The sequence below is a fragment of the Ursus arctos genome, unplaced genomic scaffold, assembly GCF_023065955.2.
Source record: "Ursus arctos isolate Adak ecotype North America unplaced genomic scaffold, UrsArc2.0 scaffold_19, whole genome shotgun sequence".
NCBI lineage: Eukaryota > Metazoa > Chordata > Mammalia > Carnivora > Ursidae > Ursus > Ursus arctos.
Genome location: NW_026622863.1, coordinates 26795972 through 26813822, shown reverse-complemented (window position 1 = coordinate 26813822; position 17851 = coordinate 26795972). Strand labels below are relative to the sequence as shown.

The following is a 17851-nucleotide window of genomic DNA, read 5'->3' as shown; positions in this document are numbered from 1 at the left end:
AAAGCAAACCTCAGTTGTATTTGTTCTTGACCAACAATGTAAGTAATAAAATCCTGAATATAATCAGTATCTCTCTGACCATCAGACTAACATGGGTCATAAGAATACCAAAAAAATAAGAGAATAAAAATTTAAAAATAAGTCACTAAAAACCAAGAATTATCTGATTTCAATCAGCAAAAAAGGAAATCACTGCCATGAAGGAGATAAAAGGTCTTCTTTGTTTGCATCTCATTCTAAATCCCCAGACTTTAAGAATGAGTAATTCACAGGCACCTTTCCGTTTCAAGAGGACCGTCCCCTGAAATAGATGGTATGGCAATTAAAAGTATTTCTCCACTCATCCTTTCTCCCTTTTCCAGGCTAGCCAAATATTTCAATGTATTTAGATGTCTTATACTTCAAAACTACCAAAGTATCCATATCCATCTCTTAAACATTAAGAATCAAACAAGCACCACTCTCATGAGACACACTCACCGGGAAAGCTCTAGAGAAGTGAGTTGACTGGGTACTGGATAGACATTCACCACTGTCAGCCCTAATCAAAAAAACAAACAGGTGTTAGTGACACTCTCCAAAGAAGAAAGTAACTGAGAGTAAACAAGGGCAAAGTGGCTCAGTGTGATCACCAGGGAGAAAACTGATGTCATCTGCTGAGATGAACTGAAGACAAAAAGTTGGGTAACTCGCAATGACTAACTTTGACTACCTGATCCTGACCTGAAAACCAAATAAAACAACTAACTGAAGGATCCTGTGTACTGGTCTAGACTCACACTAGTTCAGGCAGCTGTTAAATCGCAGCAGTGACTACTTAGCTTTTAAACTTAAAAAAAAAAAAAAAAAAAAATCGATTGGATTTTTACTGTCAATATTTTAACTTTTAATTAAAGCAAAACATAAATACAGAAAAATGCAACAATCTTAAGTGTACAAATCAACGAATTTTTACAAACAGAATCCAATGGGGTAACCAGTACCCATATCAAGAAACGGCGCATTACCAGCTGCCCCTGAATCCCCCCTTGTTTCCCCTTTTAGTCACTTCCCAATAGGGCAACCCCACCCTAACTCCCAATACCACAGATCATTTTTGCCTATCCATATAAATACACACATACGGTCTGCATACTTTTCTGTCTGGCTTTATTTCCTCCACACTGTGATTGTGAGATTTGGTCCTATTACTGCATATGGCTATAGTTCATTCATCTCGTGGCCATACTAAATTTTTTATGTCAATATACCACAATTTATTCAACCATTTTAGAGCTGGTGGGCAATGAAGTCTTTTCCGGTTTGGGGTTACTATGAATTCTGCTTCCATGAACATTTTTGTCCATGTCTTTTGTGGACTAACGTAAGCAGCATTTATACTGGGTGTAAGACAGGAGAGAGACAGAGAGTAGATAAGTGCACAATTTTCCAAAGTGGCTGTACCAATTTAGACTCACAACAGTGGACACTGGTATTTTCAGTCTTTTCCATTCTAGTCACTCTGGTAGGTGTGTACTGGTGTCATGCTGGGGTTACAATATGCATATCCCTGACGACCAGTAAGGCTGAATGCCTTTTCCTACATTAACTGACCACCTGGATAACCTCTTTTGCGAAGCTGAGTTCTTTACTTTTGAGGCATCAGAATTACAAGTGCTGGGGTGAACTCCTCCAGGCTGTAGAACATAAGGATTTTTTCTGCCAACAGAGCAGCTAACTTCAAGCAAGCCCTGTTTAGTAGGGCACTGTGAGCATCTCAGTCCCCAAAGACAGCGTGTATGTCAATGAGGCCTTTTCTAACAGGGCCACTCATTCAGATTCTCTAGATACATTTAGAATAGAGAATGGGCCTGAGAGCAAATATCTACATGACAAAAGACCGACTACCATCTCGCAATATCTATGAACAGCCCAAGTGGACACTCATCAGCTTTGACACCGTTTTGACCTAAGCAATTAATCTAAGCTACAATTTGAAACTTCTCTAGCAAGGTAAAAGGCAATGAAAAGTGAAGTCCTTATCTTTTACCCTAATGTATTTTAGAGATACAGAAAAGAGAATAAAATAATGAACATTCGTCCACCCATCATTCAGCTTTTAACAAATCTTCACATTCTGCCGTATATGCTCCAGACTTTTTTAAGAATGAAAACACTGCACAGACCAAGAGGTAAACATCCTTGTGAACAGGATTTTTATCCTTCCCATGGGTTCTTTATCCTGTTATGGCATACATATAGCTAAGGAAACAACATTTCTGTGTGTCTGAAAATCTGATACAGCTATCTTGGTGTACATATGCTTTTTTTCCCCTCAAAAAATGTTTCTAATATTTTCCCAGATTAATACACAGAGCTTTAGGGCATTCATTTCCATTGCTTTGTAATATTCTAGTGTATAAATATGTCACTGTTTACACATCTTCCTATCAGTAGTCATATTTTTTTTTCAACGTAAGGAACAAAACTGTGATAAACATTCCTGTACACATCACCTTACGCACATGTGAGTGTCTCAGGGAGATATACCAAACGGAGGAACTGGCAGAATATGGGCTACACGCATCTCTGACTTTTCTTAACACTGTAATTGCTCTCCAAAGTGACCCTCTCAGTGACATGTATGAGAGCTGAATTCTCCACATCTTCAATAGCACTTAGCAGTATTTTTTTTTAATTTGATGAGTATACAATGGCATTATCAAAATTTGCATTTCTCCAACACTTAGTGATACTGAACATCTTTCTCCATCCCTTCCTTAAGCACAGAAAAATTATACATATAATATTCTATATATTATACAATATATTATATATACTAATATATAATATATTATAATTTTCTTGGTAAAGAATGCTCCATAAAAAGAATGGCACCAACAAATATGGGGCCTTTCACATTGAAAAATATTCCTGGAGCAAATCACTATTGAAATTGAGTGGCTTCTTGGTCTAGAACTGAGGCAGCACAAAGTTTTAGACTAGAAATGGGCAAAGCTTTTTCTGTAAAGGGCTAAGCCTGTGGTAAATGTTTTAGGCTTTGCAGGACCCCCCCCCCCCCCCCACCGGTCTTATAGCTACTTCATTCTGCCACTGTCTCATGAGACCAATAACCTGTAAACAAATGACCGTGGGCATGTTCCAATCAAACTCTATTCACTGATACCTGAATTTCATAGAACTTACCCAAGTCAAAATCATTCTTCTTCTGATTTTTTTTTAACCCTGCCATTAAAAAAATGTAAAAACCCATTCCTCGAGGGCCATATAGAAACAGGTGGTGGGCCAGATCTAGTCCCTGGGCTGCGGTTTGTCAACCCTTGTTATAGGCTATTATTGATACTCTTTTTTGAACATGCTTGCCCCATCCTCCTACCCCTTCTTATTCTGCAAAATGCCTTTTATTAATAAATAGTCAGTGAATCTCCAAGTATCCTGCAATGCCTTTTTATGCATATCTCAACCACTTACATGTTGACAGCAAACTTAAAAGACAAAGCTGCTCTCAGTGAACCTAAAACTAGACTTTCAGAGTGGCTGAGCAACACCACAGATACCACTGTTCTTCGAAAGCTCTGACAAGAGCTACAAGAGAAAAACCAGGAGGCTGGACAGAGAACTCACTGTTGGAACTGGCATAGAGAGTTCGAAGGGAGAAGCCACTGAGTGTCAGCTCTCTCAGCTGGTTCCGTTCACAGTGCAGCTGTACCAAGCTACATAAGGAGCTAAGATCTAAGTCAGCCAGTTGATTGTCCCGCAAATCCATGTGGGTGATGTATTTATTTCCCTCCAGATTTTCAGTAACCACGGTTTTCAAATGGTTCATCCTTAAATATTCAGAAATAAGGAAATCATTAGAAATAAATTCTACTAAATATGCTTACCAAAAGAAAAATAAGAGAGGTATGATTCCTTTCTCTTTCCTAAACAACTCAAAAAGTTGCTTCATTTTGCAAGGTATTAAGTAAATAATAACAGACAGCTGTACCTTGTGTTCTCTGTTTATAAACTTAAGAGAATCCAGACTTGCAAATACATATACAAACTAAGTAAAGAGAAAGGGAAAAAGGACCATGCCTACATAGTTAGTTAAAAACTTACATCCAGATACTTAATAAAGTTAGGCAGGGATGAAGAAGCAGGCCAAAGGAACAAGAAGATGAATCTAACACCTTTCAAGTTAGTAAATAACAAAACAGTTGTGGTGGACCATGCAGAGAACAAGAGGAAGCAGCCATACTTTCTCCTGGGGCTCTGCCTCCTCTTTCTTGTGCTCAGGTTCACATTACTTTAATTAACAGAGAGGAAAATACTCTGTATCTATATGGAATAGTTCAAGGGCAAACCATAGAAAATGGCTTCCCTTCTATACTTGCAGAGAACACACAGGCATGTTGTCACTCCCCTGTATCTCAATAAATTTTTATGTTACTATTTCTTTACAAGGAACATCAATGGCTTAGTGTAAATAGAAGATTTACTCTATGAGTATGTGCCTTTTATGTGTATGTGTCTTTTACCAGCTTCCTTAAAGAAAAGACTATAACTAGAAAATAAAACCTACAAAAAATTCATAAGAAAATCTTTAACATTTTTTTAACATTTTAAATTAACATTTAATTGTAATACAAGGGTTATCAAGAAGAAACCTACTGATTCAATAGAAAACTAGTCAACTGTAAGGAAAAATACAAACTACCAATTAGCATATTAAAAAGATGCTCAACCTCACTCATAAATAAATGCTGATTAAAACAATGAAGTACTATTTTCTCCTAAAACACTGACAATAAGGAAAAAGACTGCTCAAATCCAACACTGACAAGGACGTGAAGAAATGGGAATTCCATAAAATGCTGCTGGGAGGGTAAGTCAGAACAACCTTTGTCAAAGGTAATGTGAAAGTCTCTATCATGCGGTACACCTACCTCACTCATAATCGCTCTGCTACTGAGTGAAAAATGAAGCTTTACTAGAGTTTGGAAAATATACACTGTTCTAAAATCCCAATGTTTTAGAGAAGTCTATATAAAGAGAAACCACAAAAGACCATCAGAGGTCCATGTAATGGAAGACACGGTGAAGAACGGCCTCACCTTAAATCCACATGTTTGATATGGCTCATCCTGTTCAGCACCCCAAGGTTGAGGACTTCCAGGCGATTTCCTGCCATAACCACTTTATCTAACATAGTGAGTTTCTCATAAACCTCAGGAATTTGACTAAAATTATTAAAGGAAATTCCCAGGGAAGAAAGCTGTTGCAGATTTCCCAATTCTTCTGGTAAGGTCGTCAGAAAGTTGCCATCAAGACAGAGGGTTTGAAGACTGTAGTAAGAAAATAAAACAAGACTTTATGAAAGGTTTTAATTGGAATGGATAGAACTAGAGGGATAGATTCTGACTTATATCACTAATTTATTATGAATCCAATAATGACAAAACATCCTATCTATAGAGACTCAATGACACACATAATGCCATGGATGGTCCCTCCGACGTCAAAAATCGTCAGAACTTCTGCTGTTGAAACTGAGGGGCTAACTAGTCGCCCCCGCAAGCAAGTAACAGCTGCTGACTAGAATCCTCATAATTACATGATTTACTTCACTGCCAGAGCTCATGTGACTACTTTCATTCCGAATGCCAGACAAGCCCCTTATGCTGCAAGTAAAAAATGAGTCTAGCAAAATCAGATACTTACTTTAGTAGACTGCCAATCTGACTTGGCACGTCATGAAATCCATTACAGGAGAGGTTGAGCTCAGTCAAGGTAGAAATCTCACATAACAATACAGGAAACAACCCAAGTTTATTATGGGACAAGTTCAGGCCCTTCAACTGAGAAAATCTAAAATGTAAACATACAAATTATAGTACAGAATAAAAAAGCCATCTGTTTTAAATGTCCACTGTAGAATTTGTTTCACAAATATCTACTAAGCACTCACTACATGCCAAACATCACTCACAGCACAGAACGCTGATGCCTAACCCCGGCTCCACACCAAAAAGGAGACCAGGTCTAGGGCAATGGGAGTTCTTCTCTCTTCTCCTTCAAAAGGCACAAAACCTTGGAAAGCTCATGCTGGTATAACTATTTTATATCAAGTCATACTGATATACTTGAAATCTATCAAATTTCTATATGCAATATAAAAAACCTTGTAACAATTCACCAACTCATGGACACAGGAATAGCTAACAAAAATGCACATCAAATCCCATTATAAGCAACTTCTTTTTACATATTGAAATTATATTGGCTCAAATGTTACTTGAAATGATGGGCACTTAGAACTTACAAATATGTATGTGATATATGGAGTTTTACTGCAATACGGTCTCATAGAGAACACAGGGAAATAGTAATTTTTAGTGCTTCTGTTTTGTTCCTGGAAATAGAAGTATCTTTACTGTCTTACCCAGAGACAGTATCATCATACACTGGGTCCACAGGAATCACTCTGCTAATTCTACTTCGGAGTATTATACTGATGATTATACTAGTGCAAGAGGGTAAGGCTGAGGTGGTGCTCTCCACGATGATGATCTGTATCACCTGCTTCTAGACTGGAGTCATTGGTACCTCACTCTAATACTCTGCTTTCAAATTTTCAACGTTTGATTTCCAATTGTCCTGACCTTGAGTACTGATTGTTCCTTTGGCTTGGTGCCTTGACTTCAGAATTCCTAATCCAGACCTCAAACTACATTAACCTTATTTTCACAGTGACTGAGAAGAAAATGCTAGAAACCCACTTCCTTAAAACTATGGCTTCTGTTGTTTTTACATACTAATATAATTAAAATTATTATCTCATTACTTGATAGAGGCTTGCTTATACCTAAAAAGCTTTGTAAAACACATCATATGGGATAAAAATCACAGTGCTTTCTCAAAATTATTCTAGAAATATTAGTACGTAAAATACGTAATTTCAATGTATATTATCCTTTTTTTAAAAAGATTTTATTCATTTATCTGAGAGAGAGAGCAAGCAAGAGAGAGCACGAGTGGGGGAGGGGCAGAGGGAGAGGGACAGGGAAAGGAACAAGCAGATGCCCCAGTGAGCGCGGAGCTCGACACAGGGCTCAATCCCAGGGTACTGAGATCGTGACCTGAGCTGAAGTCAGACACTTAACCAACTGAGCCACCCAGGCACCCGACAACGTGTATCATCTTTTTAATTACCACCTAATTTGAATGCTTTAATTTCCAATTTCTCCCTTGCTCACAAGAAGCTCACACAATTACTTATACTAAATATTTATTCACTTCTATCCACTTTTAAAGGGTGGAGGGTGGGAAGGAGGAATATATTCTAACAAAGGAACTCGAAAATATATGGGCCACAGTCCCTTAGGAGTGAAATGGTTCGTTTATCAGAAGAGAGAGGTTTCATAGCTGTCAAAAGGCTTAGAAGCAAATACACAGGAAAGATAAAAGCCCCAATCTGGGAGTGGAATTCTTGAAAATAGGCCTATTTCCTTTAAGTTATTTGACATCTATGATTCAAAAACTTGCCACATACTCAATCTCCCAATTTACCCTGGCTTCAGATCATGCATCACTGTCACTGACTTATGTAACAAGATTATCCAGATCAATGGCAGCTCAACACTGCCTCTACAACAGAACATTTGCATCTATCTTTTGTTTCATGGAGAGGGAAAGGAGGGTAAGAAAACTGTACGAATAAAAAATTTTACTTCCTCTTCAAAATGAGGGGAAATTTTCAAATATATACACGATGGTAAGCATGCTCACTTCCAGGTACAAACAATTAAGACAGTGATCACAATTTGGCTTGAATAAGTTAGTCTGGAAACCCATTCCCCAAATACCTGTAGAGAGTGTCAAGGCCCCCCGGTCTTTCCAGCTGCATGAAGTTGTGTCGCAAATTGAGGTAGGTGATATCTTGACTGTAGAAGAGATGCTCAGGGACCTCCTCAAGGCTGTAACATGAGAGGTCAACAGTGCTGATTCGCTGGGACACCACCTGAATAGGGTCAAGGAGAAGAGCCATCGGAGCTAGCACCAAATGCCTCTCACCCAGCACAGGAAGGAATGACAGTTACACAAAAAAAGCGCTAATTTTAAAAATGGGAAAGAGAAAAAGGTAACGAGATCCAATTATTCATTTATAAAAACCAGTTTGTTTTTGTTTTTTCCTAAAACCATAAGCTGCTTGAAACACACAACAGTGTGTTTTAAAGTGTCTACAAGTAAAAAGCAAAAAAATACAAATCATAAAGATGAAAAGTTAACATTTCATGCAAGAAGTTGAGATGATTCAAAGTAACTATACAAAACTCTAGCAGGCAGTGTGATATTGAAAGCCACGGCCTTTTGTATCCACACGGGCTCTGCTACTTACCAGTGCAGTTTCTTCATCTGTTAGGAGGATAAAATTAAATAACCCAGCAAACAGCACGCTGCTTAGTATGCAAAAGGTGCTCAAAAAATATTAACTTCTCTTTTTAAGGTCAAAAGAATGGAATAGCTACTTAAAATTGAAACTAGTTTTATTCAGAAGATATTTTATTGCCACTACAATGTATGTACAGAAAATTCAATAAAACCAAAAAAAGTTTATATTTCTAAATAGCATGCTAATAAAAGATGGGTTGTGAAAATTGTTCTAAAAACCAAACAAAAGGCCACTGGAAAAGTCAGTCATGTTTTATGGCATCTCATTATACCAAAACAATCCTTTATGCAACTAAATATTTAGCTCCACAAAAAAAAGTGTGCTAAAATTCTGCAGACAGCTAGAAGAACAAGAGAATTTGGAAACTGCAACACAATTTCAGAGAACTTCATCTTTAAAGACTAAAAAAAGCAGAAATTATGCTGAAAAGCTAATTATCCTCAGCATATAGGAACAATACTTTGTGACAGGAGCACAGGTCACATCCCATAATAAGTTCAAATTTAAAGTGGTTCATCAGGGGCGCCTGGGTGGCTCAGTCGTTAAGCGTTAAGCGTCTGCCTTCGGCTCAGGGAGTGATCCCGGCGTTCTGGGATCGAGCCCCACATCAGGCTCCTCTGCCGGGAGCCTGCTTCCTCCTCTCCCACTCCCCCTGCTTGTGTTCCCTCTCTCGCTGTCTCTCTCTCTCTCTCAAATGAATAAATAAAATCTTTTAAAAAAATAAATAAATAAATAAATAAAGTGGTTCATCAAAAAATTTTTAAAAATTAAAAAAATAATAAAGTGGTTCATCACGGCTGTGCTAAATATATACAGACCAAGAAGCACTAGGCTAGGAATTAGGGAACGGCTCCATCTCTCACTGACCACAGTGGTTGAGGGAAAGTCATTTGAATCTCATTGTGTCTCAATTCCTTCAAGGCCATATTCTTCTCACATAGATGGTGTAAAGGTAAATGCACCTGAAAACACTTTGAAAGCTTTTTGTACTACACAAATATAACTAATAAGTTAAGGACCTGATGGAATTCCATTATTTCATTCATTATATACTTAGAGGGGCCTAAAGTAAGATACATAAAATTATAATTCACTTTGTTGGGAGCGAGTTCAGTTTCAAAATACATCTGTAGTGGGCTTTTACAGTCTTATCCCCACACCAGGACGTTTGATAGTTTATCACCTTGGATGCTTGTCGCTGCCATCTCTGGCACTCGGCCAACGTCTCAAAGCTGACATGATAGGTCTGAGCTTGGGCTCCAGCTGAGCTGAACGCAAGGGAGTGCTGCCGTCGCTTCACTTCTTCCACCTGAAGAGGAGGAGGGGAGAAAACCAAAACCAAGAAGAAGAATCCTAGTCAGAGAGCAAAGGACAATAACAAGACAAAGAACTCAATTTTCTAAAACAGGCAAAAGATCTGAACAGACATCTTTCCAAGGAAGACTGAAAAATGGCCGGTCATGACATGACATGAAATGATGTTCAAATGCAAATCAAAACTGAAAGATACCATGTGACATCTGCTAGGATGGCTAAAATTAAAAACAGAAAACAAGTGTTGGATAACAGGTATTAGCAAGTTATATGGAGAAACTGGATCCCTCATACACTGCAGTGGGAATGTAAAATGGTGCAGCACTTTGGAAAACAGAAAAATGGGCAATTCCTCAAAAGGTTAAATGTAGAGTCACCATGTGATCTGGCAATTCTACTCCTGGATAGATATATACTCAAGAGAACTGAAAACATACATCCACACAAAAACTTGTACATGAATTAGAGCAGCGTTATTCCTAATAGCCTCAAGGAGAAACAACCCAAATGTCCATCCATCATCAGATAAATATATAAACAAAACATGGTACATTCAAACAATGGAATATTATTGAGCCATCAACAGAAGATACCGATGCACTCTACAACACACATGAACCTTGAAAAGATGATGTGAAGTGAAAGACACTCACAAAGAACTGTATATTATATGATTCCATGTACATGAAATGTCCCGAGTTAGCAGATCTGTGCAGACAGAAAGTAGATGAGTAGGTGCCCAGGGCTGCAGAAAGAATGGGGGAGACGATGGCTAAGGAGTGCAGGGTTTCTCTCAGGGTCATGAAAGTATTCTAAAATCGATTGTGGTGATGGTCACAAAACTCTGTGAATATATTAAAAGCCACTGAATTGTACACTTTAAATGGGTGAATTATATGGTATATAAATGATATCTCAAAAAAGCTGTTTAGAAAAAGCAAAGGATACTTCATTGAAGTATGTTGAAGGAATAGGACTTGGGGCATACTCATAAGTAAATCTATTTATTAACTCCTCTGTAAGTCACAACATAGTCTCAATTTGATAATTAAGTATTTGTTGCATGAATACATTTTACTGTTCTGAGTGCTGGAGACAAGCAGGGGGAAAACAACAAAGCCCCCGCCCTCAGTGGAATTTGTATTTGAGAAGGGACAAATACTCTAATACCAAAACAGTGATATAATGCAGCATAACATGATATAATATATAATGAATAATATCAGGAAAAATAAAACAGGGGAAAAGCTTGGCAAACAGGGTGAGTGATCTGAATTATGACAGAGCAGTCAGGGAAGGACTCATGAGGTAACATGTGAGCAAAGATCCAGGCGTGGAAACTTCCTGGGCAAGGAGCATTCCACGCACAGCAACAGCAAGTACAAGTCGCTGAGATGCAAGCTACCTGACGTGTTTCAGAACAGGAGTCTCAGACCCACGCTATAGGAGCCAAAGTCTCCACTGCAAAGGTAATAAGACAGTTCCAACCCTTTCCACCTACACTGGGGCACAATGGAGGCAGCTGCCTGCCTGCAATGGGTGCCCTGGCCTGCTTTTTGGACTTCTTTCTTACTAAGTGCTGGGCTAAACGCCATTTTTGACCCCCTCCAGGGCTCAAGTAGAAAGGGAGGAAGGACAGGAAACTTAAAAGTCAAAGGTTCTATAAGAACTAGGATGATCGGTAGGGGAAGAAAGGGATAAAGAAAGGGGGGGTAATCAGAAGGGGGAATGAAACATGAGAGACTATGGACTATGAGAAACAAACTGAGGACTTCAGAGGGGAGGGGGGTGGGGGAATGGGATAGACCGGTGATGGGTAGTAAGGAGGGCACGTATTGCATGGTGCACTGGGTGTTATACACAACTAATGAATCATCGAGCCTTACATCGGAAACCGGGGATGTACTGTATGGTGACTAACATAATATAATAAAAAATCATTAAAAAAAAAAAAAAAAGTCAAAGGTTCTTACTAGACAAGCAGAGTCATAACCTGACTTCACAGTCTCTGGACCTAGCATATTTTAAAGGGATGCTTTTCCTCAATGGGTCTTTTTAAGGGTTCTTCTGGTTACCCCCATCCCACCCCAAACAATGATGGCTTTTCCCTTACAGATCACTTGACCTGGCTAATGCATGCTATTATAGCAGTTGACTACTCCCTCCTCAGACATGAAGGAATCTGGTGGTCCACTGACAGCTTGTCCTCAAGGGAAGCCTATTTGCCCCTCAAGATGGCCCTCCTGAACAAGTTCTAAGAGAATCCACCCACTTATCCACCAATCCACCCACTGGCTTTTCCTCTCTCAACCCATTTGGGTCACAAACTAACAAACCCAAGGAGCACACGATGATCCCAATGCATGAGCTAGGCTCTTAGGCTACCTGGCTGCTTTGGTGACAGACTCATCTCTGTCCTCAAGACTTCTTGGTCAGAAGGCAGGACACCAGGGGCACCTGGGTGGCTCAGTCAGTTAAGCGTCTGCCTTCGGCTCGGGTCATGATCCTAGGGTGCTGGGATCAAGCCCCACAGGGGGCTCCCTGCTCAGCGGGGAGCCTGCTTCTCCCTCTCCCTGCCACTCACCCTGCTTGTGCTGTCTGTCAAATAAATAAATAAAATCTTAAGAAGAAGAAGAAGAAGAAGAAGAAGAAGAAGAAGAAAGGAAGGAAGGAAGGAAGGAAGGAAGGAAGGAAGGAAGGAAGGAAGAAAGAGAAAGAGAGAAAGAAAGAAAGAAAGAAAGAAAGAAAGAAAGAAAGAAAGAAAGAAAGAAAGAAAGAAAGAAAGAAAAAAGAGAAGGCAGGACACCAATCCACTATGCCCCTCTTGCTGCAGGGGACCCATATCGAGCTCTCTTGAATCCTGCTGAAACCTCTTCCACTAGGCTTGAGGAAAAAGGCAGAAGCAATTCCCAGTTGGGGTGGATTCACAGCACAATAGCAGTTCTCTTTAAAGCAATTCTCCCCCCAAATCCAACAACCCAATTCATATAGCTTTGATGAAGATGAAGTCTTTATAGTTATGGAACCACTTACATCTTTGTCTGACATCTCACTTTGATATGTCATAACTATTGAATCTTGGTAAGTCAGCTGGAAACTTCCAAATTATACTCATAAATCATTAGGTTTCTGGTGCCAAGATTGAATCAAATGGCAAAAACACAAAATACTTCAAGCAAAAAAGAATCATATTAAAAAGATCCCAATAAGGGGCACCTGGGTGGCTCTGTCAGTAAGCGTCTGCCTTTGGCTCAGGTCATGAGCTCAGGGTCCTGGGATCAAGCCCTGAATTGGGCTTTGCGTTCAGTGCGGAGTCTGCTTGTCCCTCTCCCTCTCTCTCTGCCTCTTCCCCCACTTATGCGTGTGCATGCTCCCTCTCTCAAATAAATAAAATCTTTAAAAAAAAACCAATAAAATTAAATAATATTCATAACATTCAATTGTGACCTCACGACAGGATCATTTTTTATTAATAATAAATCACATGAATGAGTCAAAATAAAAGATCTTATTGAAATGAAGAGATATTAATGACTATTTTAGAATAATCTATTTTTCTAAGATTTTATTTATTTATTTGAGAGAGAGAGAGAGCGCACAAGCAGGGGAGAGGCAGAGAGAGAGGGAGAAGCAGACTCCCTGTTGAACAGGGATCATCCCAGGACCCTGGGATCGTGACCTGAACCAAAGGCAGATGCTTAACCGAATGAGCCACCCTGGCACCCATGTTTTAGAATAAACTTTTAGATATTTTACTATGGGGTATTTGACACAGAAAAATATACTCATATAATGTCAAATACTGAGAAAGGTTTGTAAATCTGAGAGTCTCTTTCCGCCTCTCCCTCTGCCTCCCCCGCCCCATGCTTGATCACTTGTGCACTTGCTTGCTCTTTCTACAATAAATAAATCTTAAAAAAAAAAAAAGAAAATAATGTTTTTGAGTTCATCCTTATTTTGGTGTATATCAGCAATTCATTCCTTTTTATTGTTCAGTAGTATTCCATTGTGTGGAATGTGCCACATTTGTTCATCAATTCACCAGTAGTCCATGAACATTTGGGCTGTTTCTAGTTTTTGAAAATTATGAATAAAGCTGCTATGAACATTCACATAAAGTCTTTGTAAAGACAGATGTTCATTTCCCAATACCTAGGAGAAATGCTGGGTCATCTGATATGCATATGTTTCAGTTTATAAGAAATGAAAAACTGTTTTCCAAAGTGACTGTACTCCCACCAATGATGAGAGAGCATTCCAGTTGCTCCTCATCTTTGCTAAATTTGGTACTCATCAGTCTTTTGATTTTAGTCATCCTAGTGGTATGCAGAAACTCTCTGATATTGATTTGCATTTCCCTAATGACTCATGACGGTGAGAATCTTCCTATGTACTTATTTGCGCATCTGTAGATCTTCACTGGGAAAGGATCTGCTCAACTCTTCTGCCTAGTTTTTACTAGGTTATCTGTCTTTCTCTCACTGTGTTGTAAAAGTTCTTTATATATTCTGGAGACAAGCCCTTTGTTGCACATAAACTTTCATAAAAATGTTTTGTATGATATTAATATAACCACACTGATACTCTTTTGATTGCTATTTGACTAGCACGATTTTCCCACCATTTCACATTCAACCTTCTAAGTGTTGAGTATGTCTCTTATAAACAGCAAGTACTGGGGGCGCCTGGGTGGCTCAGTCGGTTAAGTGTCTGCTTTTAGCTCAGGTCATGATCCCAGAGTCCTGGGACTGAGACCCCCAACTTGAGCTCCCTGCTAAGCAGGGAGCCTGCTTGTCCCTCTCTCTCTGCCCCTCCCCCTGTTCGTGCACTCTCTCTCTCTAAAAAATAAATAAAATCTTAAAAAATAAAACAGCAAGTACTGGGATTTTAAATGACAACTTGTATCACAATTATTATGATTACTGATATATTTCTATACGTTTCTGTCACTGTAATTTGTGATAATTTACCATGCTAATCATTTTGTTCCTTTCTCTCCACTCTTTTCCTGCCTTCTCTTAGTGTTACAGAATGTTTTACATTTTCTTCTCCCACTCTACTTTTAGTGGCTATCCTTAAAACTTTTACTTAAAGTTTTTCCTAGTAAAGTGAAAAGTTATTTGGTATTTCTATTCTCTTATTCCAAGACTATATCAACACATTATTTATCAAACATATCACTACATCTTAAATATCATTCAGGGTAGTTTGAGCTTTAAGAGTTTATATTTATATTTAAAATATAAAAACATTTTAAACTTTTTATAATTGATATTAATTTGACCGTCACATTTTATCAATGTCTGCACTCATCGTTTCTTATTTCTTACAACTTCCCTTTGAATTTCCTTTCCTTTGTTGTATTCTTTTCTCTTTTTCTTTTTTTTTTGGGGGGGGGGTGTCATTTTCTTTTATCCTATTTTCTTCATTCTGTCCTTTAGCTCCCAAGACCAAAAAGAAGTCTCACATCAGTAAGTGGTAGGTTCCTGACCCCTGGTTGATACTGGATTATGCACATTAATTCAGTGGGGACTTGTTCACTTCCTGGTCACAGGCCACATAACCGGTTCCCTCAACCTTTCTAGGACCACAGCTAGAACAAGACTTCGTTCCGGTCAGTGGTTAACAGCTGTTTGGGGCTGGTGGTCGTTGTTGTTTTTCTTTCCAGCTTTCCTTCAGGAGCAGAGTACCACTCAATTCCTGCTTCAAGGAATATGACTGGGCCAAGCTCTTCTCATGAGCAGAGAAATACTTACAGGAGCTGAACTCCTGGGCTGCCGCTGCCATGACCTTTCAGGCCCAGAACCCAGCAGGCCCTCAGATTCAGACCTGCTCACCACATACATTTCTATTCTACATTCCACAGCCCAGCTACGTCTTTTTTATGTATTTACCTTTGGAATCTATCTGTTTTACCAATACTGCTGTACATCTGGACCAGACTGGACATCTCAAAGCATGAATTCACTAAGTCATTTTTGTCTGGGAGTTCTCTAAAATTCATACTGTTTTATGATATTCAAGATGGAAAATAAACAAAATGATGTATAGCTTCATATAAATATTAACATATCTGTTGCCAGTCATCTGTCGGTCTGTTTGACAGACTTGCAACTGAACTCCCTGCCCAGGATAGGGAATTCTCCAGCACAGACCAGAAATGGTATGCTCCCCACCTTGCTGCTGGAAAGGCACTTGTGACCACCCCCAACTCTGAATTTTAGTCAAATGGGGAAAAAGGAGAAGCTAGAAAGAATCTGTTTTAAGAATGGATGTGGCAGGAGGCTGCAAATGGCGGCATCCTCTGTCTACTTGGGTGTTATGGGTGCCTAGCAGTGGAGGCAGAGGTATCATCAACAAATGAATTCTGCAGCAGAACTTGGGGTATGGACAGGCTTTGGACCTCCCAAAGAATCTGTGATGTAAATAAACCTGTTTTATGCTTAAATTAGCATGAGTAAGGTGGGGTGCCTGGGGGGCTTGGTCAGTTACGCGTCCGACTCGGTTTCAGCTCAGGTCATGATCTCATGAGTTGTGAGGTTGGGAGATCATGAGATCATGAGACAGAGCCCAGCACTGGGTTCTACACTCAGCAGGGAGTCTGCTTCTCTTCTCCCTCTCCCTCTGACCCTCCCCCTCGCTTGCTCACTCTCTCTCTCTCTCAAATAAATGAATCTTTAAACAAAAAATTTAGCCTGAGTAGGTTTCTTCTGGTTAAACCTAAGAACTCTAAAACACAAACTTTGTAATGTAATCTTTAATAATGCTCATACTGGCTTCTTTAAAAAGATGTGGAGAAAGCACCGAAAAGTAAATGTGATTTTAATTAAGAAGATCAAACAAATGAAGAATAATTCATTTCTATGAGTCTTACCTTTCCCCCAACCAGAGGCAAAATGTGCATCTTTCCAGTCTGACAATCCTTCACTGAGGAAACAATGAGGCAGGTGCCACAGAGAACAACTAGGCGTTCAGCCCACTTATGCAGCTGGGTCTTTCCCTTGCGTACATTATAGATGCCAGACAGGAGGATTCGATCCAGATGATCCATCTGGCATGGTTTTTCTAAAAGAAAACAGAAGTCACCATCCAGAAGTCACCATTCAAGTAGTGTAAGACTTGTAAGGGAAAAGAAAGCATTGTCTGTCAACATTCAGCAACGTTGTTTACAGATATAGGTTACCAAGCAACATAAGTATTACCAAGTAAGATCTCAGTCCTAAAATGTTATCCATCACTGAAGTTATACAATGGGAGTACTGTGGATTTGGGGCTAGGGAGCAAGATTTTATTTTGGATGCCACTGTTAATTCTTCTTCCAACACAGTCCTATCTCCCATGTACACAGAGAAAGGCAATCTGGCAAGTCAATGAGATCATAGACGTGGGGGCCAGACATGCAAACCTGAGTTTGAATCCTGGTTCTGCCACTTACTTTGTTTCTCTGAACTACTTAATATAATCACTGAGGTTGACTTTCCTCATTTATACAGTTTGGATCTTAATACTACTTATCTTTAGGGTTTTCTTATAAAAAAATTATGATAATTAATGTAAAGTACTGAGGATAGTTTCAGGTAACAAAAGAAGTACTGAATAAATGACAGCCACTATTGTGATTACTCTATTCTAGAAGGAAGAAATTAATAAGTATGGGAGAGCTCTAGCTCTGTACACATCACTCCATTTTCCTGTTCCTTGTGAGGAAAAGCTTATGGCTGATACTTCAATGAACTAGCCCAATCATGGTGGCAGAAGCTCATACGTGCATACGAGAGTTTCTTTTTCTACCCTCCCTCCCCATTAGAAACATTTGTAAGGCTGAGATATAGTGAACAAAACAGCACATTATGACAGAAGACAGGTTCTTGATTAAAGCATGGCTAAAACCAGACTAATTCTACACAGAAATGAACAGGAGCAGCACTAGTATGAGGTGATGCAAACAGCAACATACTGGGAAGAGAGAGAACTGCATCATACCTGATATTACTACAGGATTGACTATGGAACCTGGGCATCACGTATCCCTCTTAACTGTGTTTCCCATATATGATCTGAGGAAAGAGATCACTTCAAAGCTTTAAAACTTTGCATGTGAAT

The 17851-nt window shown here is 39.2% G+C and overlaps 1 protein-coding gene across 2 annotated transcripts in view; it reads right to left on the bottom strand.

Moving 5' to 3' along the window:
* Window positions 1-17851, bottom strand: part of PHLPP2 (PH domain and leucine rich repeat protein phosphatase 2) — a 73049-nt gene that overhangs the window by 22327 nt on the left and 32871 nt on the right. For both annotated transcript variants that reach the window (XM_026495160.4, XM_044382481.3), the window contains 7 exons: window positions 16623-16813; window positions 9618-9743; window positions 7848-8002; window positions 5704-5850; window positions 5097-5327; window positions 3625-3827; window positions 481-541 (listed from right to left, as the gene is read on the bottom strand). In XM_026495160.4, the coding sequence (XP_026350945.2) occupies window positions 481-541; window positions 3625-3827; window positions 5097-5327; window positions 5704-5850; window positions 7848-8002; window positions 9618-9743; window positions 16623-16813 (1114 nt within the window). The remainder of the gene's footprint in view (window positions 1-480; window positions 542-3624; window positions 3828-5096; window positions 5328-5703; window positions 5851-7847; window positions 8003-9617; window positions 9744-16622; window positions 16814-17851) is intronic.